Consider the following 21,716-nt stretch of genomic DNA (forward strand, 5'->3'; position numbering starts at 1 on the left):
CCCTGAAAATGGTGTGCTTCTGAGTAAAAACATAATAAAAACATTTTTAAAGAAAAAAACAAACAAAAAACAGTTACTGAACACTTATGACTTTTCATCTTACATCACAAGCATGCTCTAATTTCCACGCCCACATAGGACATATACTTATTGGCCGCTTTGATAGGTACACCATCCAACTGCTAACTAAACAGCCATTAGACTGCTGATCCGCTTGGATTGTTGTGTATGTGTGTGTGTCGCCATCTAGTGGCTGATTAAACTGACTGCAAACAAGTTAACTACCTTTAACAAGATTGTGACAGTTGTTTAATTTTCATCTGAGTCATTGGGTGGACACTTTGGATGTACATGTCACTGGACTGTGGGAAAAACCAAAAGAAAACACTCCTGTGTTCTGACCATTTTTAATTTACTGAGTATATCTGTGCAATATTGCATGCATATACGAGGTTGTTAAGTCAGTCTCAGCTGATTTTGGTGAAATGAACAAGTGCACTATAGGAGAACACACATGTAAAAAAGTTTCAGTGGAGGTAAAATGTTATTTATTATCAGAAATAAAACAGTACAAAAGGAAAGCTTTGAAAATGAACTTATACAAAAAACATGTGCCATCAAGATTATGAAGTGGAGTAAAGGAACATACAGTAACACAGTAATGTTAGTGTGCCTGTGTGCTTCACACTGTGGACTGGAGGAATCAATCTGATTTGTTTATTTATAACGGGTGTTTGCTTTGATTGAATGGACGTTTTGGTCATACTCTTGGTGGGAGTGAAAAACAAAAACCGACAACTTCTACACAAAAAGCACACAAACGTGTCAGAAAGGAAAAAGACTGATGATATGGGGTTTCTACCATGCATTTGGTCATTGCTTTGCTGAGCTAGAGATCACAGAAATCTTATGTTGCTGGACAGGTTCCAACACTGACAGCTCCACTGACCAGGACCGCTTTGCTGAAGTTTACTTGGCTGTTGTTGATTGTCAGGTTTCTCATGCAGCCCACAAAGGCCTTCCTGGTAGCAGCACTTTCTGGAAGGAAACCATCTGAGAGGAGGTAGAAGGCATTATTAACAGCTTTATACCGACAGGACAAAATCAGGAGGAGCAATTGTCACCAGCTCACCTGGAGTGCCACCAATAAATACAGGCTTTCTGCTATCTGTGGAGCTGGGGCTCAGAGGTCCCACCACATGGTTGATCTCAGAATCCACATCCAGCTGGACAACGTTGGCATCCCGTATCACTGAAACCAAACATTACAGAACGCTTTCATTAAACATTAAACTTGACTAGCTACTGTAAAAAAAAAAAAAAATAAAAAAACATTTTTTTTTTTATTATGACACAAAAAGGCGGTTTTGCCTCTCACCCCCCACAACCCTGAAAAGGATAAGCGGAAGCGAATGGATGGATGGACACAAAAAGAGTGACTGAGCCCATTAACTCATTCCTTGACACAGAAAGCTATTTTCAGTCAGTCTTTTTGAAACCACAGGCCTCGCCCCCTGGTGGTCTTTAAATAGAATGCTGGATTAAGGCATTTGTGTGTTTATTCCTTTTTCAGACGTGGAAGACGTAACATTGCACATACAATATACAATGTCAGATTATTTTTCAGAGAGTGATGTTAGTGTGACATTAACAGTGCTGCCACAGAACACATCAATTCTGAATAATAAACCTACAGTGTGATCACAAAGGAATTCTTACCGGTAATTTTGTGCCAACTCCCCGAACACACTCCCTGTTTTGGTGACACCTTTGTGAAGAACTCACGAGTCCCATCATTTACAAGAACCACCACCTGCAAAAACACTAATGCTATAATCTGTCTAGAAGACGGCAGTTCTTTTGAATGAAAAAACTTCATTTGAACCAACGCGAATGTGTGTATTTTGTGTAAAAACGTACCGCTCCTTGATGAATGTACACAGTGAAATAATCATCTGCTGAGTGCGCATGTAGTAGCACCCCTGATGCCACACGAGGGCGCACCTCCATCACCAGCTCAAACCTCGGTCCCAGGTTGAAAGAATCGTCTGAATTAGGAGGAAGATGACATGAGGTCTGAGTTATTCTTATTTATTATGGCCCCATAACCCTTTAGCTACGTTCATCAGTTATTCTGAGGTGGGTGCGAGTGTGAAATCATTTGAGTCCTGAGTTTCTTAGGGCTTTCAGCTTTGCCTTTTCCTCTTTCGTGCTTCTTTAACACTCACACATTTTTACCACAGCTGCACTTAGGCTATCGAGTTCCCTCAGCCAGCCACACTCTCCTCATGAACACGAAAGAGACTGTGGGCCTTGTGAGGCTAATGAACTGTGTAAGTTAACAGATGCTCAGTTTGCAAACAGTTGCAGATAGTGGAAAAATATATGTGGTGTTACTCACTGTGAGAAAGATTGCACAAAACTCTGCATACAACATATTTCTAGGTTACAGAAAAATAACACAGATATTAAATTGCTAGAAACACACCCAGGACAATGTATCCTCCTTCTTCTGAGAAGTATGTTCCTCCCTCAGAGACTCCATCAAAGCATGGAGTGACCCCAAATGTGTCTGCCACAGAGGAGAGCTGCTTTCTATCAAGCTGAAGGTTCTTTATACAGCCAGTAAAGCTGTATGCAGAGTTTCTCTGAAGATGAAAGATAACAAAAAGAATGATTAATTACGATAATCCACACAGAAACAAACCTAAAAAGGCATCACAGAATATTTTAAAGAACTACTAAATAACACATTCACTTATCCACAGTAGTTCTCATATACTGATTTTTACTCTAATGTACTAAGTACTGAAAGTGCTTTCTACTACAAGCCTCAGTCACATACACATCAACACAGTACTTTTACTCTAAGTGCTCTGTCTAACATTCATGCACACTTTCACACCCCAATGAATGCATTGGGTTCAGTTTCTTCTGTCTTGCTCAGGAATACTTCAACATGTAGGGTGGAGGAGCTGGGGACCGAGCCACTGACCTTTCAGTAGACAACCTATAATGGTAGAGTAGAGCTCTACTTACAAGCAACACAACAAACTCCTGATCACTACAGAATATTTGAGGACCCTGCAGCTATAGCCCTATTTGGTCTGGTATGACTAGTGGCTCTGTATGGCTAATGACGGCTAATGCTAAGCAAAGTTTAAGTGAATGTAGCTGTGAAATCTTAGTGGTCTGTTTGATAACTTTATGACTCTTCCCTTATAAGCTTATCTTATGTAATTTCAGCATTCAACAGTAATCCCCACATTTGACCATAGTAGTTGTCATATAAGCTGTCTTTAAGGCCGCATTAAGCAATGTTTTCATAGTAAGACTGAGTCATTTGGTGACTTTATGCAAGAAAGAAGAAAGTGTATTTTATTGATCTCCGTGGGGAAACTCCTCTCTGCATTTAACCCATTCACTCAGAGAAGCAGTGGGCAGTCATTGGGCGCCCGGGGAGCAGTGTGTAGGGACGATGCCTTGCTCAGGGGTACCTCAGGGTAGCTGTTCAGGGGAATCGAACCCCCAACCTTCTGATCATGGGGCCACCACTCTACCTACCGAGCTATCCCGGCCCCCAGTGCATGTAATGTACAAGACATTGCTTTTAGGGTCACACCCCATAGAGAATTATCATCTCACACTTTTACATTTTATCAGCTTACAGTGAAATGGAGCTAGTACATCAGAAGAATGCAGCAATTATTATTTTAAACTGTTAGCTAAAGTCATTCTTATTCATCAGGAGCGATCTCTGAGTGCCTTGTGCTCCGCCCACATCTGAAAAGCAGCCAATTTTTGAACAGTGGGATTAATAGGAAGGAGAAGGGCTCCGCTATATCAGCTCCAATACTCAAAACTGAGAGGAAACCTTCTTTCTTAGGGTCACAATAGTGGTTTCCTCTTGTCTGTGGGAACAGACAGGGCTGGATGTCCACACATTTTCCGGACAAACATAGGGCTATAAATAAAGTCCTCTATAAGATTCCAGTTGTCCCATTTTTTTCTGCTGTTTAATGTTTTTCACATGGCAGATTTTGACTTGTACCTGAATATTCTTCTGGGCTCTCCCTGCAGGAACTCCTCCGACATAGAGGGGGCTGCTGATGTGCCAGGAGACGTTGTTTCCCTGAACGCTGTCTTCCAGCATTGTGAGCCCATCAACTATTAACCGCCCCACATTTCCATCACGGATAAAAATAACCTTTGGGATGAGAAAAGGTTGTTTCTTACATAAACAAACACTCATGCTGGCATAAATATAAAATTCAGTTATGGAACAAATTCATGAACTTACACTGTGCCAGGCACCATCATTGTATTTGTCTTCACTTTTGATTTTAACTTTTTGGTCTCCTACACTAAAAGTGTACACAAGTTTCCCATGGGCCAGAAAGAGTGCCATGAAATTGTCCTCTTGGGCATCAGATACATAAAAGATGAGGCCAAAAGATGAGTGGGTCTTCATTGACAAGGAGAAGTGGGACCTGGAAGAACAAAGATGAATTTAATCACACATGGAGACACAAGAATATGTGCAGCTTTAAGCAGACATGAGGTTAAAGTTCTTGTCTTGATCTACCTCTGAGAAAGGGAGTCTGGGAAGTCTGTGTAGTGCTGCCTGCTGTTGGCAATGCTGCTGAACCGGAAGGCGTGGTGAATCGATTTGGGACTTGAGGAAAGAAAGCAGGACTTGATGTTTGGCTCTGCTGATTCCTGGTCATCACTTCCTAGCTCAGTCAGCACTGGGGGGAGGCTAGATTTATCTCTGGTGACCTATGAGAACATTTATTAAATATCAGGTTATCAGTCAGCCCAAAAATGTTTGTAGAACACATTCATATTTAACTAAGGTCTGCTGTATGTGCTATTTTCACTTCACCTTTTGTGACTGTTTGGTTCCAGAAGTGTTAGCCCTGTGCCTTAACAGCAGTGCAGCCGGGGGTCGCTGTGCAGGACAGCCCTCCAGGGAAATCTGGACCTTCTCTGGGTATCTCTTAAAGTCTTCAGGCTCAATGTCCCGGTCTAGTCTACAGTGACACGGCAGAAGTGTCAAACACTCTCAACACATTATTCATTGAATAGACTGTATATAAAAGATGAAAGCACTAACCATAATGTCACCTTTGGTTTCAGCAAATGTTTTGGCTCCCAAAATATTGTGAGTTGTTTTTGGGTTTTTTTGTTATTATTTGGAATAGCCAGAAGTGAATATAATTTATATGGATGACAGGAGGAATTACTAAGTTGCCAGCTAATGCTATCAATTCTCCAATACACATACCTTCCAATTAGTGCCACGTAACAAATGAAACATCAGTTTTCACTCATGTCTTTATCCTGTCTTCCTTCTCTCACCTCAACTGGCTGCGGCAGATGGCCGCCCCTCCCTGAGCCTGTTTCTGTTGGAGGTTTCTCCCTGTTAAAAGAGATTTTTTCCTTCCCACTGTCGCTAAAGTGCTTGCACATATGGGGTCATATGATTGATGTTTTGCTGGGCCATATCATACCGTTCACGGTTATACCGGTATAATGTTGGGCAACGATAAGAAAGTGAAATATTGCGATAGAATTTGGGTAAAACGCGCATGCGCAGTGCCTTTGTTTTCATACGCACATGGCGGAAAAAGAATGGCGGCGGCGACGGAGAATGAGAAGGGCGAAAGCAGATCGTTGAATGAAACGGATGAACCAGAAGTGGTTTGTAAAAATGCTGCAACTTCAGTGGTGTGGAACTGGTTTAGCTTTCGTTCGTCAGATCCACAACAAAGCACTATTTTTGGTAGAGCATGCTAGCAGGCCGTTGTCATTACCGTGTGTTTTTGGAAAATACAGTGCACTTAAAATCAATCCTTTGAGTTTTCTGAAAATCGACAGTGCCCTTTATAATCCCGTGTGCCTTTTGTATGAATTCTGGTTGTGTTTACTGACCTCGAAACGATTTTATGTGGTACACAGCGTTCGAAAATCAAAAAAAGGTATACTGGTGACAAACTGAGCCGATTCTACTATGCCTGGTGCGTGGGGAAAAACTATCATTATGCTTTTTGTGACATTTTTGTTTGGTGGTGTGTCGTGTGATTTTTCTAATGTGAAATACGTGTTGTGGCTCCAAAAGGTTGGGAAACACTGATTTATCTATCTAGCTATGAAATGGCTTTTTAACATTTACTTCACTAGGACAGTGGAAGACACACAATGACTGGTCTCAGGGCAGATTCAAACCAGGTGTCTGCATTAACCTCACAATATATTTGTCACTTACTCAACCGAGTGAGCTAAATGAACACTCTGCAACACTACTGCTTTCACCATGGTAGAATTACCTACAGGGCCCGCTATACGGTTTAACCAAACTGTAAACATGTTTTTTAATGCTGCTAAATATTGTAACATGCATTTTTCTTGGCATTTTTATATTTGCTAAATTTTTCATCTTTTTAGCAGCAATCTCCATCTCCTCACAGTTTAACTTGAAATAACATAATACCCCCTCTTTTACTGGAGAGAGGGGGTGACTTACCTGTTGATGTAGGCATAGCTGATGCAGCCCGTGAAATTCTTGGAAGTGCTGCTTGGAGATCCTCCATAGTAGAAAGTCTTCTCCTCAGAATCGTATGACGATCCCGCGGCTGATGTCGGCCGCTTCTTGAACTGCTTGTCTTCGTCATCCACCAGCAATGAGTACCTGAAGTAAGGAGTTGAAGCCCCTCAGAAGATTTTCTTTAGTTGTTGATGCGCCCCTTTGGGTGCAGGGGCGTATGTGACCCATGTTTATAAAAGGATCACCAGATCTTATCAGAGATGCAGGCATCATGCACTGCACTAACGTGTTGTCTTATTCTCGTGCTGCTGTTCTTATTTGTTGTTGCATTGCCCAAAGTTATTTTCCTGCAAGATATTGTCTATGCCACATGCAGTGTACCACATGCTGTAATTGTTGAAGATATATAATGTCTGCTGAAATGTTACATATGTGTGCTTTCGGTCTTTTTAGCTCTAATATCCTCATATTTAACATTTTTGACTAACTACTATCAATAAACAAGTAAATTGATATAATGTGATAATTAATAATGTTTACTAAATGACAAATGCATTTGCAACTTTACAGTAATCCAGATGATGTCCATTGATCATGTTTAGAATACTTATTGTAAAGCACATATTAGCTGGTGGATGTAGTGGCTGTGGTGTCATTCTTTTACTGGTTAGTTGTGTTTTTGCATTCACATTTGCTATTTGTTTGGAAAAAAATGTGGTTTGGATTAAACTGCAACAAGCTGTGACTAAGATATTTCTCAGTGATGCTGTAAAGCATACATAATGGATCTGATACCAAAGCATTCTGACGTCTTTCAGAACCTAGCAATTTAAAATATTGAGATAAAAATAATTTTTGTATGACAAAAACTATGATCTAAATGTAATTGTGTAATATTACTGAGTAGAAAAACAAACAAACAAAACCCACCATTAACGTGGTTAAGTTCCTATATGAAGGTTCAACCAGTGCATTCATTCTTCTTTTGAGACTTTATTTAAATGTATATAATCGAGAGGAAACAGGATGTGGAGCCTCAAAGACTAACACAGATGTGCACCAGAAGCAGCTGCCAACAGTGAAGTTAAATACTTACTTCTGATTGTTCACTGAAGCCAGTAAGAAGTGCGACCTTCCATCATTGTATTGTTTCTTGTGTGATTTGACCTTTACGCCTCTGTTGTTTAGGACCACTGCGCCATTCTCCAGGGAGATACTGAACTCGTCAGACTGAAGCAAAATAAAAAAATTTTAAGCAAGACAACGTTGCTTTAACATTGCAAAAGCATTCATTTTGCATTTGAAAATGCATGTCCTAACACGCAGTAAACATGTATGTACATGTAGGTGTGTTTACCCCTTCATTGTGGTAGAACAAGAGTCCGCTGGGCTGCAGTGTTCTGAAGTTGAGTCCGCCCTCAAAGTTGTCAAACGGTGAAATCTTTGCTGTGGAACCGAGGTAACTCTTTCCAGAGAAATAAGCTTTGCGCGACATCTGTCAAGACGAAAACACATTTCAGTGACCTAGCAGTGGCAATATGGGCTAAAGCTGCTGGACTACACTGTCTCTTGTCTGTGCAGATGTTTACTATATTTGGTATTGGTTTCAGAGGGACACATTGCATTATCACTTAAGATGTGACGTGGTAGATGCACAACTTACAAAGGACTCCTCTGGGCAGCCGCTGCTAATACCAATGGTGCCAGGTTCTTCCAGCAGGTTGAAGTCTTTTCTCTGGAACTGGAATCCTTTCACACAGCCCTTCAGGCCAACCACAGAGGACAGCTCTGGCCTGTGGGAACACATATATTTCAAATTTAAAGCTGCAAGAAACAAAGTCAGGAAGTTAAAAAAGAAAACTATCTACCGTACTCCAAAAGTTCTGCTGTTAGAGAGGAAGGTGCAGTCTCCAGAAGCAACTGAGAAAAACTAACCACTTATTTAAAATGACATATTATGCAGTTATTGTTGGAGACGGAAAGCAACTTTCTGGCCATGTGATGAAATAACTCAAATTTTAAATGATGTATTAACTTTACATATTCTACAAAAAGTTGTTAACAATAAGAATATAGATTATAAAGAATAGAGCTACTTCCATTTGGAGTAATTTATAGTTAGCTGGATGGCTATATCTTGGGACTTAAATGATAAATACTATTATTGTTTGTTTGCATGTATGTTTAGCTCACCTGGATTTCAGGATGCTGGAGGGAGCTCCACCTATGTAAATATCTGCGAAGGGCAGGGTGGTTTTTGGGTTCTCCATGGACTTAACATGACTCTTATCCACCAACAGTATAACCTTTTTTGACTGATGGTAGATCACTGACACCTGAGGAAATGTCCCACCACAGACAGTTATTGTAAGACATTCGCATTTTTAACTTGGGATTATTTAAGAGTTTTAATAAAGACACAAAAAGCTACCTCGTGGTATTTTGCATCATTTATTTGCAGCTTTGCTAAGTTGTTCTCTAAAAGCTTTGGCCCATTGCTGAAGCCAAAGTCATACATTAGACGCAGGATGCCATTCTTTAATTCCAAAAGAAAGAATTTATCCTGAAAAAACAGAAATGAAACATATTTATATTGGCCTTATACAGTTGTCATAAACCAGTTACTGATGATCATTATTACAGGGTTTTTTTATGAGAATAGAAATGCTGGCAGTTGACCTGCTTTACAGACTGGTAGCACATGGGTAAGAAAAACTAAAAGCTTTCAAGATGTGAGACTCTTGTAAGTTTTCCAGATGACTTACCTCATTGACCATGAGGAAAAGTACACCATCACTTGCAATAGTTCGTACTGAAATATCAAATCTTGTGACAGCATTAAACGTCCCCCTCCTCTCAATATTACTGATGAGTGCGTAGCCTTTTCCATCAAATAGGTAGCTTGCAATGCGACTCTGTGAAAATGCCAACTTGTACCTGAGAGCAGAGTTGGAAACATGATTTGGTACCTTTGACAATTTCAAACCATCTATGTGACAAATTAAGTTAAGATACATCCCTTGAAAATCAGACAGGCTAAATATGAACTTAATGTTTGAGATGTCAAAAAAAAATGTCAGATTTCTGTAGCAATGTTCAGGTAAGTTGTGTTTAAATTATACAGTGGGTGGTCAATGCTTGTTGAATTTGTATTTTTTTGCCATTGAGACCCTTTGACACATACATTTAGCCATGCAAAAGTTTACCTGGGACACGGTGGAGATGTGGTTACATTTATTTTGTGAGTCTGTTTGAAATTGTAAAGACTGATGACATCGTTGTTCATCGATGACAATTCAATACATCCCACGAAAGGTGCAAGGATCAAAGGAGGTGGAAGCTGGTTTGTAACAAAGAAACAGTCACATGTCAGATTTCTAAAAGAAAGAAAGATTTCTTTATATTGAAGAAATGTTGTAATTTACATTACCTTGACATCTGGAGGGACACCCCCAACAAAAAACACTAGATCTTGGGGGTCAATGTCAAACAGGGATTCAGTGCCTGGAGCTTCACCTTTCTGGATGAACTTCTGTTCATCAGTGGAGCTCTGACTTGGGACTGTTAGGAAGACTTTTCCATGCCTGCCCAGTCTGCAAGCAAAGATCTGCAAGTTACCACTGTGACCTCCTCCTAGCTTGAACTTCATGAATGCTACCTGCTTAGCTTTCTCAAAATTTGCTAATGCACAAGAAAAGTTAACCACACTAACTGTCATGTGTGTTAGCAGGATTTCCCTTGTGTTTTGAGGAGAAAGGAAACCACTGAGACCAAGAACAAATTTTCAGTTCCTTGTCAAGATCAGCGTATTAGTAACTTATATAGCAAAGATTTTAAATATAGCCCAACAATATGTATCATTCTATGACTCTATCACGCTCACCTTCTTGAGTGAGTGTGAAGCCAGAAGGTGCTCTAGCATATGGGACATTTTTCCTGGACTTTAAATATTTGGATATAAATGGCCCCATAGTGCTGCTACTGTTCAGAAACTTCATGTGATATATGTATATAAATTTTAGTTAGGCCTTTCAGGTGTTGAATCTAGCCCAAACTGGATCCTAACCCTATATTTTATTACATACTTCAGTTGCCTAGGATTATAATCAGGGCTAGTACTGGGGTTAGGGTCACCTCTGATGACGATTTAGGCTTTAGAGTTTTCAGTCACTTTTGTGTGTTACAAAAAATCTGTATGTATGATTTTCAAATAATGCCTAGCACAATTAAAATGGCAATCACTTTTGGTTAAAGATTAGGGTTGCTTTTTTCTTTTAGCCACATAAATTTGAGTGTTTCAAAGACATAAAAATTCTAAAAAAAAAAAAGGGGGGCAAATGATAACCCAAAACCCAGCCTACCCCAACCTTAACTATAGATATGCTGCCACTGATCATATGGATGTTAAGAGGTTAAAGCTCATTTACCTCTCTATTTTGACATAGTTGAAGACTGCCGGCCATTGGCTGACAGGCTTTGAACTCAATGGGATCTCAATGTCTTCACCTCCAAGTTTATAGACAAACACCAGGATGTCATTCTTGGTGGCCAAGCCCATGTAGTCTTTTACACCCTGAAAGCAGGAGCAGCAGAAAACAGAGTGTTCATTTTACTACCAAGGCTTTCACTGTGTCATTTTAAAACACTTCAGCATGTTATAATGGTGGTACGAGTTTCCAACTGTGTGGTGTTACTTTATTTCAGTGTAGAGTGGTTTCAAAAGCTTAACTATGCATCATTTGTGACCAACTACTGCTGGGCCTATTATTCCACAGTGAAAAACATCACTGCATAGATTACAGTGATGGTAAAATCACCAAGGTGAAGCGCTGTTAAAGAGAACAAAGAGGCCCCACATTGGGTATGCTGTACTGTTTCTATACCCTGGCAGGCAGGGGAAAACAGTATTTATGTAAATGAACTTTGAAGGCACACAGATGCACCATTGTCTCAGGCATCTCTTGGACATCTTTTGAAGGGGGCAAATGGGTGCTTTCAAAGCCATTCAAAGTCATTTCTGTTCTCATGATCACAACATGCTATTCATGCACACAAGCTCCTTTTCATCTTTGAAAGTTGGCATTTATTTTATCACAACTGATGACCCAGAAAGAGAAAGGAACAAAATTTATTCTGCCTGGATTCCTCACATTTCTGTCTCCCAAGTATAGGATGATTCGGTCCTCTATGGGATCCTTGTCAGGGTCCACCCTCATGAATAAACTGATGGATGTCATTGTCTTCAGTTCTTCCAAATTGCTGTGAGGATGAACCTCCACTGAGGACTGTCCGTTAAATTTCATGGAGACCTGGACCTGGGGCAGAAAATAAAGGAAACTGAGTTTTCTTTGTTTAGCAATTATCATCTTGATATCTGATAGCAGAACGTGAATTTAAAAAGGTTTACAGCTTCATAATGACTGGCGTGAAAATTTTAACTGGAGTAGTGGAATGGAGTAGAAGGGTTTTATTAAGTAGAAAAATTATAGGGAAGAATTTTGATAGTCAAGAGGGGATGCTGAAATACTACTTCAGAATTTAAAATGAGAACAAAGCTAACACATCGGGTGTGTGGACAGTTTTTACTTTTCTTTTCTTTTTGTAGGGGTCACCTGTGTAGACATGGTAAGAAGAAATTTCATTTCTAAAATTTTAAAGAAAAACAAAAAAATAAGCAGAAATACAGAAACCATGGGTGGCTGTAGCTCAGGTGGCAGAGCAGGTCAGCCACTAATCAGAAGGTCGGTGGTTCGATCCCAGGCTGCCTCCGGGCTGCATGTCAAATATCCTTGGGCAAGATACTAACCCCATGTTTGCCTACTGGTGGTGGTCAGAGGGCCCGGTGGTGCCTGTGTCCGGCAGCCTCGCCTCTGTCAGTGCGCCCCAGGGCAGCTGTGGCTACAATGTAGCTTGCCATCGCCAGTGTGTGAATGTGTGTGTGAATTGGTGAATGACTGAATGTAGTGTAAAGCGCTTTGGGGTCCTATGGACTAGAAAAGCGCTATACAAATGCAGGCAGGCCATGTGTGAAAACTATGTATACCTAATGATTCAATAGATTATTATCGTATAGAATTTAAGCCCACTCTTTTTTTTCTTTTTACAATGTTCCCTCAGTTGACCGACGTTTGCATCTATACACAGTTCACTTAAGGTCTGACCACAGCATTTCAATTGGGTTGAGGTCTGGACTTTGAGTCATTGCAACACTGATTCTTTTCTTTTTTAGCTGTTGTAGATTTGTTGTGTGATGCAATCATTGTCCTGTTTCATGACCGAGTCTCTGCCAAGTTTTAGCTATTGGACAGGCAGCCTCACATCTGACTCCAGAATACAGTGGCATACAGAAAAGTTCATGGTCAACTGGATGTCAACTCGTGGTCAACTCATGGTCAGCTCGATGACTAAGGTGCCCTGCTCCTCTGGCTGTACAACAAGCCCAAATAATTTCTCATGGGAAGTCTACAGAGTCAAATATTTGCCAGTTTTGTCAATGTTTTAATTTATGCACACACAAATGTTTAAGGTGCAAGGAACTTGGGTTGTTCTTATTAACTAATATCAATTCCTCTAAATATTGTGGTATAACAACATTTTGTTTGATTGGGCCTTAGTTACAGGCTAGCTAAAGCTAACCTCAATGCTCTTTAATTATCATGATCATATATCATCATCTTTTATATTCTCTTATTAATATTTTGTTAGCTTTATTTAGTCCGTAGGTACAGTTTGTGGTTCTGCTTTCTGCTTTTGTGTTGTATTGCTATATTTACTATTTTACCATTTTTATTTAATAACTTCACTCCCCCCCTTCTTTTAATCCAGCAAAACAATTTTTTTAATTGAAAGTGTTTAAAATTTTGTCAGATAGCTTTTTACAATTGACTGCATCATATGGCATGATTTTAAGCAACTTTATACTAGCCACAGCTGCTGCAAGCCACTTTGAAATCCACTTCCAGTCCAGCTGATCCTTATATAATTTACCTAACTGAATCAGTGTGATGTTGCTGTTCTCCCTCTTTTGTCTTTTCTTCTATGGCTCAAAATGAAAGGGTAGGAGGGGTGCAACAACAGAGCCATGTCATCAAATATAAAATGATTGCACATGGAAGTCAGTCATCCTTTGCTCTAGTGGTAATGACTAAATTGGGATATCATTACTAAGTGTGTCAAAAGGACTGAACGAACTTTCTTGGCCACACTCCGGGCCTGGGCTATGAGCTCTCTGATCCTCATGATGTTGGTGGTCACGTTGTTGACAGGCTTCTTATCCTCAACAACCTTCAGCTTGTCCAGCAGGGTAGGAACAAGCAAATTCAGGTTCTCCACTGCCAAAAAAATAATGAAGAAAAATCAACTTTAAATGTGGTTGCGAAGGAACTGTAAGTCAAAAAAGCCGATAGGAATAACAATAGCTAACATGAAAAGCAGTATAGTGTGTTCTACTCATTAAATACAAATCTCATAAAATGTAGTAATTTTGATATATACCTGCTGCCCCTGCAGAGGCAACAGCCTGTTCATAGGCAGCTGTGGAGTATTCGTTATTTTTCATGTTGTTGTTCCACTCCTCTACTTTGCTGCTAATGGGGGTGATAGATTGAAGAACTTCCACTGAGCGATTCAGAGTCTCTGAAGCCACTTCTGAGGTAAACTCCAGACGTTGTGGTGTTCTGTCTGAAAATTAGTGCACATTTATAACAAACTGCAAATTCGCATGTTTAGCAACTAAAGCATTCAGTTGATGGAGATTTCTGCCAATGTCCTCCTTAGTCCTGATAATGCAGAAACTTTAAGGTAAAGAACTAATTTGGGTCCGTATTGCCAAACTATGGGAAAAAATTGCTATGGCCAAAACAGAGAAGACGTATCTGTGAAGTGAGGCTGTCCGTACGTATTTTTAAAATAGGGGAACAGAAATTGTTGAGTAAATGAGTTACTAAACCATGCACACAGACTAGGAAACTGCACAAACCTAAATGCAGAATTTTTGGATGGAAGAAGAGAAGATTATCCTTTGGACAAAGTGGGCCATATGCTAGGTTTTTATGCTAGCGGACAACAGATCACGATGTTGTCATAGTTTATTTGAGAAGGCTGTAGTTAAAGTAGTTTAATATCAAAATCTGCACATATTGTTCCTAGTATGCATTCCTGAAAGTGGTATAGTGCTATTTGTTTAAGTAGCAGAGTGTATCGGTCAAGCCCGCACCCGTGTGTATATGCAAGCTTGAGTTTCACCATTTCACAGTTTCATCAAAGTGGCAACTTTATTCAAGTCAGACTGGATTTTAGAATAAAAGGTCTGACCATTTTAGCTGAATTTCAGCAGATCAAGCTAACTGTGAATATCCTCTATTGCTCCTGTAGTTCTGTAAGGTCTACATCTCTGATTTTCAAAGAAAGCTACTTTTTAAATTTTAACTATATAAAACCCCTGGGGGATTTATTCATCGGCTGACTTTATACATCGGCTGACTTTATACATTGGCTGACTTTAGGACCAAACCACTCAAGTAAAAGAACAAAAAAATTTTTTTTGTGTGTGTGTTATTTCTTTCTTTCTTTCTTTTTTTTTTTAATCACACATTCAATTGGAAAACCTAGCAAGGTCTGCCCTGTTAGCTATTCCAACTGTTCCAGTCTGTGCGATAAACTATAGTTTAAACACGCCACGGGCCTCCTTCTGAAACGTATAAGAAAAGTATATTCTTACCTGTTTGGAGTTCACTGATGTCCTGCACAATTTCTGAGAGTTTTTTCACGTTGTTTTCCATGGTCTCTTTGGTCTCCTCAATGTATTTTAGCTTGTCAGTCACCTCATGTTTTAGCTCTGTTACAGAAAAATGTATTAGACAACAAAAATACTATGAACAGTATACAGCTGAAATATGACTAATATGTCCGCAATATATAATTCTGTTGAGCTCCATACCAATTTGCTCTGAATGCAGTGTGACAGATTCCTTGAAAACATTGTCACTCTGTGTTATGAGGTATTCAAGCTGCGCATTGATCCCACTGGTGGCCTAAAAGACAGATGTATGAAGAAAAATAACAAGGACTGATAGAAAGTTGAATGCAGTAAACGAATGCCTTAAAACTGCATGATCTGACATACATCTTCAGCTCTTTCGGATAAGTTGAAGGTGGTGAGTGAGGTGATGTTGGCATCGTCAACGTATTTCACTATGTTGTTGTAGACGTTGGCAGCAGTTATAGCCCTCTGTACAAAGCCATTGGCGTCACTCTTTCTCAGGTCCCTGGGGGAGACAGTGTGATTCAACTCAAGTGTTCATAATCTGCGACCTCAAGCTCAGTGAAACTGCAGAGCAGAACACGGACTGCTGTCACTAGTTGCACTGCAAGACAGCAGCATCAGAATCTGTCCACTCTCTGGAGAGCCAGCTGATTCCTCCTCCACAATGCATATATGACATCACTTAACAACTAAGTGTGTATTCCATATGTTTATCATTGTTACCAAAAACATGCAAAGAAACTGTATTATTCTAACATTTTATATATGATAGAAATTAGGAAAAACTTCATAGGTCACAAATAAATACTATATGAAGCATGAAATGTTTAATAAGTTTAATAAATGGTTCCTATCCGGGCAAAAGTCTACCAGAAGCTACTATGTGCAACTGTGTGCTACACAGGTTTATTTCAGATGGATGTCTCACTCTTCCAGCTCATTGGCTTGTCTCTCCAGCCCCTCAGCATGTCTGTCAGCCTTCTGAACCAGATCTCTGTCAACCAGTGAGAGGCGCTCCGTCTTCTCTGTCAGCTTTTGGCTGGCACCATCGATTGCTGCATGGTACTCAGTCACGTTCTGCACACAGATGCGCGCACGCACGCACACACACACACACACACACACACACACACACACACACACACACACACACACACACACACACACACACACACCTCAATTACCTCGAGACGTGCTTTCATGTTCCAGCCTGTAACATTCAGTAATCTCTGTTTAGCTTGTAACTACTGTAGGTAACAATATCAGAAAAGATTTTTTAGCTTGAGATTATTTATTTCAAGTCCAAAAAGCTACAATATGCACACACACACACACACACACACACACACACACACACACACACACACACGCGCACGCACGCACGCACACACACACACACACACACTTGCTAACATTGTTACTTTCAGATTATTGTAATTCCCTCCAGAGTAACTTAATACAGAGCTACTTGACTAAAACAGGAAAGCACTTTGAGAATGCTGCTTATTCAATTTTCTTTCCAGCAATCCATAAATTGCTTCCAAATCAAATTGCCCAGCAGTGCAATGTAACACAGACCAGGTCAAGTCTTAGCAATCATTTCTGGAAGGAATTCAATTTAATCCTTGGGATATTGGGATATTACAACCCCATAATTAGATTATGCTACCTTGGTATGATACATAGCCTTTGTTCAGTAGGCCATGAAGAAACCTGACCATCATTATAAAAGTAGGGCCTGAGATATTTTTAGTCTCATCAGACCGTAATTTGCCTCACCTTTCCCAAAGTGTCCACCTCAGCCACAGTTCTCTCTGATTGGGCGATAAAGTCTCTGGCTGCTTCCAAAGTGTCGTTGACAGTGTTATGGTTCTCCATTAGCCTCTGCAACTTCACCTAGGATGCAGGGAAAGAAAGAGAGCACCATTTTTTTTTTTTTTTTTTTTTTTTACCAGAGTCCAGTACTTCTTGGGGGGTTTGTTTGTTAGATATTCTTAACATGTCAAAATTCTAGGCCAGGGGTCGGCAACCTGCGGCTCCGGAGCCGCATGCGGCTCTTTAGTCCTTATAGTGCGGCTCCGTGCGGTTTGGGAAAATAAATTAGAAGCATTTAGCTGAAGTGTATTTTATTTATGTTAGTTATTTTTTTTTTTAACTTGTAGTTCTAAATTGGAAGATTATTGTGACATTGAAATATAAAAATAAAATTATATTTTATTATTTTTTCATTGATCAAAATAAGCGTCACACTCGCAGAAGTCGGTGTACCCACTGAAACGACATGCATTTATAGAGACTTTCAACCCCAGGTAGGCCAGTTTCTTCGGATCCACATTATGTCAGCAGCTATTCTCCACCGTGAACTATGTTAAAAACAAACACCGCTCGCGCCTCACAGATGACAGCTTACAAACCTGCGTAAAGATGAAAGTGACTTCGTACAGCCCCGAGTTGCAGACGCTGTGCGCAGAGGCTTAGGAGCAGAAGTCCCATTGTAAATATATCACAGCAGACCCAACGATGTTTCCATGAACATGCTTTTCACACACGATTGCTGTACGTATACAGCCGGCTGTAGCTTTTCAGCTCACAGCCCGACACATACCAACAACAGCATAGATAGCACAGACGTTAATGCGGCGAGGCGTGATTACGGGTGCCGCTCAGGTGCGTCTGCCTCCCCTGCAGCAGTGCTGCAGACCACGCCCCGCCACACACATTAACCTGGTAAAATACATATTTAGGCAGAATTTTGCAAAGATCTATTTTTCATTTTTTAGCAGCATAGTGCATTTTTTTTCCAATTATTTCTTTAAAAGACAGATCAAGGCTTCAAAAGCCCAAAGGCGATATAAGGGTGGCGTTTCTGTTTGCTACATGGATCATTTTAGTTCAGGTTGGTGTCTGTCCTTTTGTTATGTTTCTTTAAGAGTTCAAAATGTGTTAATTACATAAATAAAATGTAATTTTCTCTGTAGCACTTCATGGATTTCATAAGCAACACACCTTAGTTGTTCACACAAAGCATCAAGGTAAAAAACAATATATACAGTGTTATCTTCATTTTAGATGTCAAAAAGTATTTGCGGCTCCCAGTGTTTTCTTTTGCGTGGAAACCAGGTCCAAATGGCTCTTTGTGTCTTAAAGGTTGCTGACCCGTGTTCTAGGCTTTCCTGCAGATTCTGAAGAAAACACTGCTAATAAGTGCCAATATGTGATTATCCTTGAATAGGATTCTAAAGATTTTCCTGTTTAGTCCTGTTTAAAGACTAAACAAATGTTAAAGTGGTTATAGAGGTCAAAAATCAATGATATTCCCAAAGACTTTACGTCAAGTTTTGAGTCTGATGCATTTTTGAAATAACTGCTTTAAAAAGACTAAAGGGCTAAAGCACTTCATCACTGGCTTTACTTTGGAAGCAATGTTAATCTTTCATATGCAGCGTAGAAGTATTCGTGTTTGCGTATATTTTTGTTGCAAGTAATTTTAAATGTCACATAGTTAATAGCTATACTATTTAATAAATAGTCTTATTTAGTGGAATCATAATATTTATGCTGTTCCATTCAAGCAGTATGTTAGGCATGTATGTTACAGATAATAGATTCAGCATCCACACCCCACTTTTAATTTGACTGCATGACTGAGTATTGTACAGGGATGAGATCATCTGATTGGCTGTGGTCAGCCAGCAGCATACAGCCACATACTGGTGTCGACCAGTCTGCTGAGGCTAGGTAGAGCCCTGGATTAGGAGAGGCTCTGTGTTTGGCTAGGAAGCTATTCATGGCAGACACCCTGATCATGGAGATCCCCACTCCTGATAACACGCATGCTCACAAGTAACCAAATGCAGAGTCCAACAGGAGCTGCTCTGCTGCATCCCTGGATTTCGATTATGACCAGATGTTTTTATGTCGACTAATTAAAATTTTGACTCTATTATAAAAACAAAAACTGTGCTATAGCTAGATAAAAAAATGTTTAAAGGTTATGTCCTTTGTTCTGACCAATTAAGCTTTAAAATTAATTTTAGGACTCATAGAAATCCCTCAGTATCTGGTCTGAAGAGGAGAGATATTGGGCCATTCCATCTCAAGTCAGCAAATCTTTACATTTTCTGCTCAACCGTCTCTAAATTGCCTAGAAGTTTTATGGAGTATTCACTAGTTAAAAAAAAAATTTGAGCATACACTTGCTAACTAACTTCACATTGCAAAAGGCAACTAGTGACAATGTCTGAATACATATGGTTATATTTCATAAAAATGCAAAAGAAAACTTTTAATATTTTTTTAACATGAAATTCTTAGTCACAAAAAGGAAGGAAATTATATTTTAAATCAACTTTCATGCTGGATTGAACAAACACAACAAGTTGTATTGTGGAAATATCTCTAGATAGTGTAATCCGAATAGAACAAAATTCTGGAATTTCCAAATGGTATTTTAACTATAACTATAACATAGTTTTGTTAATTATGTACATATTTTTTATTTTTATGACCTTTTCCTCTCCTACTATCCAACCTCTCAGGGCAGATGGCTGGCCTTCCCTGAGCCTGCTGGAGGTTTCTTCCTGTTAAAAGGGAGTTAAAAGGAACTTCCCAGATGTTTAAAAAAAACACCCCTGCTCTCGGGCTATTCAACATGTACATTATGTGCATCTTAGTGTTTTTGCAGAGAAGTGTTTTGTTTTTTTCCCCTCTTGGGATAAGACTTGGCTGGGTGCATCATGAGAAAGTCAGTCATGTTTGTGTGGGTAGGCTGTGAATATTATCGTGGGAAAAACACTTGCATTGCAATGTTGCTTTTTCCCCTGTGCAGGCCCCCTTCTAATGTAACTCCCACAGATGGTTTTAAGTTTCTGTTCTCATCACCTAAATACCACAGTAATAGAGTTCTCTGACATGACCGGCAAAGTACAACCAGATCTCCTTCTCTCTCTGCTCTTTTGCAACTGTGCATTTCGGACTAAGAACACGCTGTACTTCTGTCTTTAAATGCCAGGTACTAGTGTGAAAAATCACAACTCAACACTGTTTGAAGTATTCTGAGTTGAAAAAAGGAAGAAATAAGCCATTCTATAGAAGTAAAAACTAACAGAGAATCAAACATAGTGTAGATGGGAGAGGGAAGTAGGGCGCTGTAAGAGCTGAGGGGGGTCACGGGAAATTACCTCATGCCTCTGGAATTTGAGGACACTAGCTCGGTTCTTATTCTCCGCCTCGTGCACATTGCTGTCTGCTTTTGCAAGAAAGCCTTGAGCTTCTGACAGTCTGCCGGAAAAGCGGGACAAGACCTCTCGGACAGACGGGAGGCGGCTGTTTGTGATCATCAGCTTCTTTTCCAACTGCCGAATGCGGCCCAGCACTGCAAACATGACCAGAAACATTAGCTGAAATTTTATCACCACTGCTAACACATTGGAGTGACTCAGGGTGCTGTTTTTGTAGAACTTGTGAGTCTTTTCATCCACAGCAGTTATATTATAAATGGTAAATGGACTGATTCTTATCTAGCTCATTTTTACTCTGAGCACTCAAAGCGACCTGCTACATACATTTGTATGCATTATCTGATGCAGAAAATGTATTCTTTTAACCTTTTAACATCTACCAGGTCATGACTGAACCACTGAACCAGTCTTTTACATGCATGTTTGGCCTTACAGTTCTGCTGTGGTATGATTCCATTGGGCTATAGGGGGTAGGTATGAACCCAACCCGATACCTTAAAAGGTTGCCACCATTCAACTTGATGCTACCAGCCTGTTTTGCACATGTGCATGTTTACAAAAAATGTGCATGCTTTGAATATCAAAATAATGTTCATATAATGTTGCATCTCCAACCCTTGCTCACTACAGTGTAATAGGGATATAGTGATGTAATCATGCGCAGGTGTTTGCTGTGTAACTGTTGTGTGTCTTACAGTCATGGGCCTCTGTGGACTCGCCAGTGGCGATTGGTTCTCCTGGAGAAAGGTCTATTTTCCTCATCAAAGCCACTATTTCCTCAGCGTCCGCTGAGCTCTTTCTCACCACCTCAGGATCCACTTCCTGCTGGATACTGTACACCTCCCAATCGTGGATCATCTCTGTATGAACGTGTAACATCAAAACCCAGTTAAGCTAGGTAAAATACATTTAGACATAGCACACAGTTTCACTATTTAATTCACCGGACACAGCAACAAAACAGGCTTTTGCGTTTGAGAGTTGTTTGATACCTTCAATGCGTATGTTTAGATCAGTCAGATTTATGCTGAGCTGTTCAGCGAGTGTGAAGGTCTCCAGTGTGTCATTATCCAACATGTTCCACAGAATGTTCACCACACTTTCCTGAAAAGCCACAAATAAAGAGATAAGTCAAAGCCTAAAATCAAACATTTTAATAAATGTA

The 21,716-nt window shown here is 39.9% G+C and overlaps 1 protein-coding gene across 1 annotated transcript in view; it reads right to left on the reverse strand.

The window, feature by feature from the left end:
- Window positions 1–525: 525 nt before the first annotated feature.
- lama4 (laminin, alpha 4) overlaps window positions 526–21,716 on the reverse strand; it is a 32,891-nt gene continuing 11,700 nt past the window's right edge. The window contains exons 11-40 of the mRNA XM_014410348.4: window positions 21,544–21,655; window positions 21,247–21,411; window positions 20,492–20,685; window positions 17,091–17,207; window positions 16,240–16,388; window positions 15,672–15,813; window positions 15,486–15,579; window positions 15,267–15,383; window positions 14,042–14,227; window positions 13,739–13,878; window positions 11,698–11,862; window positions 10,975–11,120; window positions 9,978–10,140; window positions 9,754–9,887; window positions 9,313–9,484; window positions 8,979–9,110; window positions 8,741–8,883; window positions 8,211–8,340; window positions 7,905–8,042; window positions 7,644–7,777; window positions 6,527–6,691; window positions 4,886–5,033; window positions 4,586–4,779; window positions 4,301–4,490; window positions 4,052–4,207; window positions 2,489–2,648; window positions 1,921–2,048; window positions 1,720–1,813; window positions 1,133–1,252; window positions 526–1,053 (exon numbers count right to left, since the gene is read on the reverse strand). Of these exons, the coding sequence (XP_014265834.2) occupies window positions 908–1,053; window positions 1,133–1,252; window positions 1,720–1,813; window positions 1,921–2,048; window positions 2,489–2,648; window positions 4,052–4,207; window positions 4,301–4,490; window positions 4,586–4,779; window positions 4,886–5,033; window positions 6,527–6,691; window positions 7,644–7,777; window positions 7,905–8,042; window positions 8,211–8,340; window positions 8,741–8,883; window positions 8,979–9,110; window positions 9,313–9,484; window positions 9,754–9,887; window positions 9,978–10,140; window positions 10,975–11,120; window positions 11,698–11,862; window positions 13,739–13,878; window positions 14,042–14,227; window positions 15,267–15,383; window positions 15,486–15,579; window positions 15,672–15,813; window positions 16,240–16,388; window positions 17,091–17,207; window positions 20,492–20,685; window positions 21,247–21,411; window positions 21,544–21,655 (4,374 nt within the window). The 3' untranslated portion in view covers window positions 526–907. The remainder of the gene's footprint in view (window positions 1,054–1,132; window positions 1,253–1,719; window positions 1,814–1,920; window positions 2,049–2,488; window positions 2,649–4,051; window positions 4,208–4,300; window positions 4,491–4,585; window positions 4,780–4,885; window positions 5,034–6,526; window positions 6,692–7,643; window positions 7,778–7,904; window positions 8,043–8,210; window positions 8,341–8,740; window positions 8,884–8,978; window positions 9,111–9,312; window positions 9,485–9,753; window positions 9,888–9,977; window positions 10,141–10,974; window positions 11,121–11,697; window positions 11,863–13,738; window positions 13,879–14,041; window positions 14,228–15,266; window positions 15,384–15,485; window positions 15,580–15,671; window positions 15,814–16,239; window positions 16,389–17,090; window positions 17,208–20,491; window positions 20,686–21,246; window positions 21,412–21,543; window positions 21,656–21,716) is intronic.

This window comes from Maylandia zebra, linkage group LG15, assembly GCF_041146795.1.
Source record: "Maylandia zebra isolate NMK-2024a linkage group LG15, Mzebra_GT3a, whole genome shotgun sequence".
Classification (NCBI taxonomy): Eukaryota; Metazoa; Chordata; class Actinopteri; order Cichliformes; family Cichlidae; genus Maylandia; species Maylandia zebra.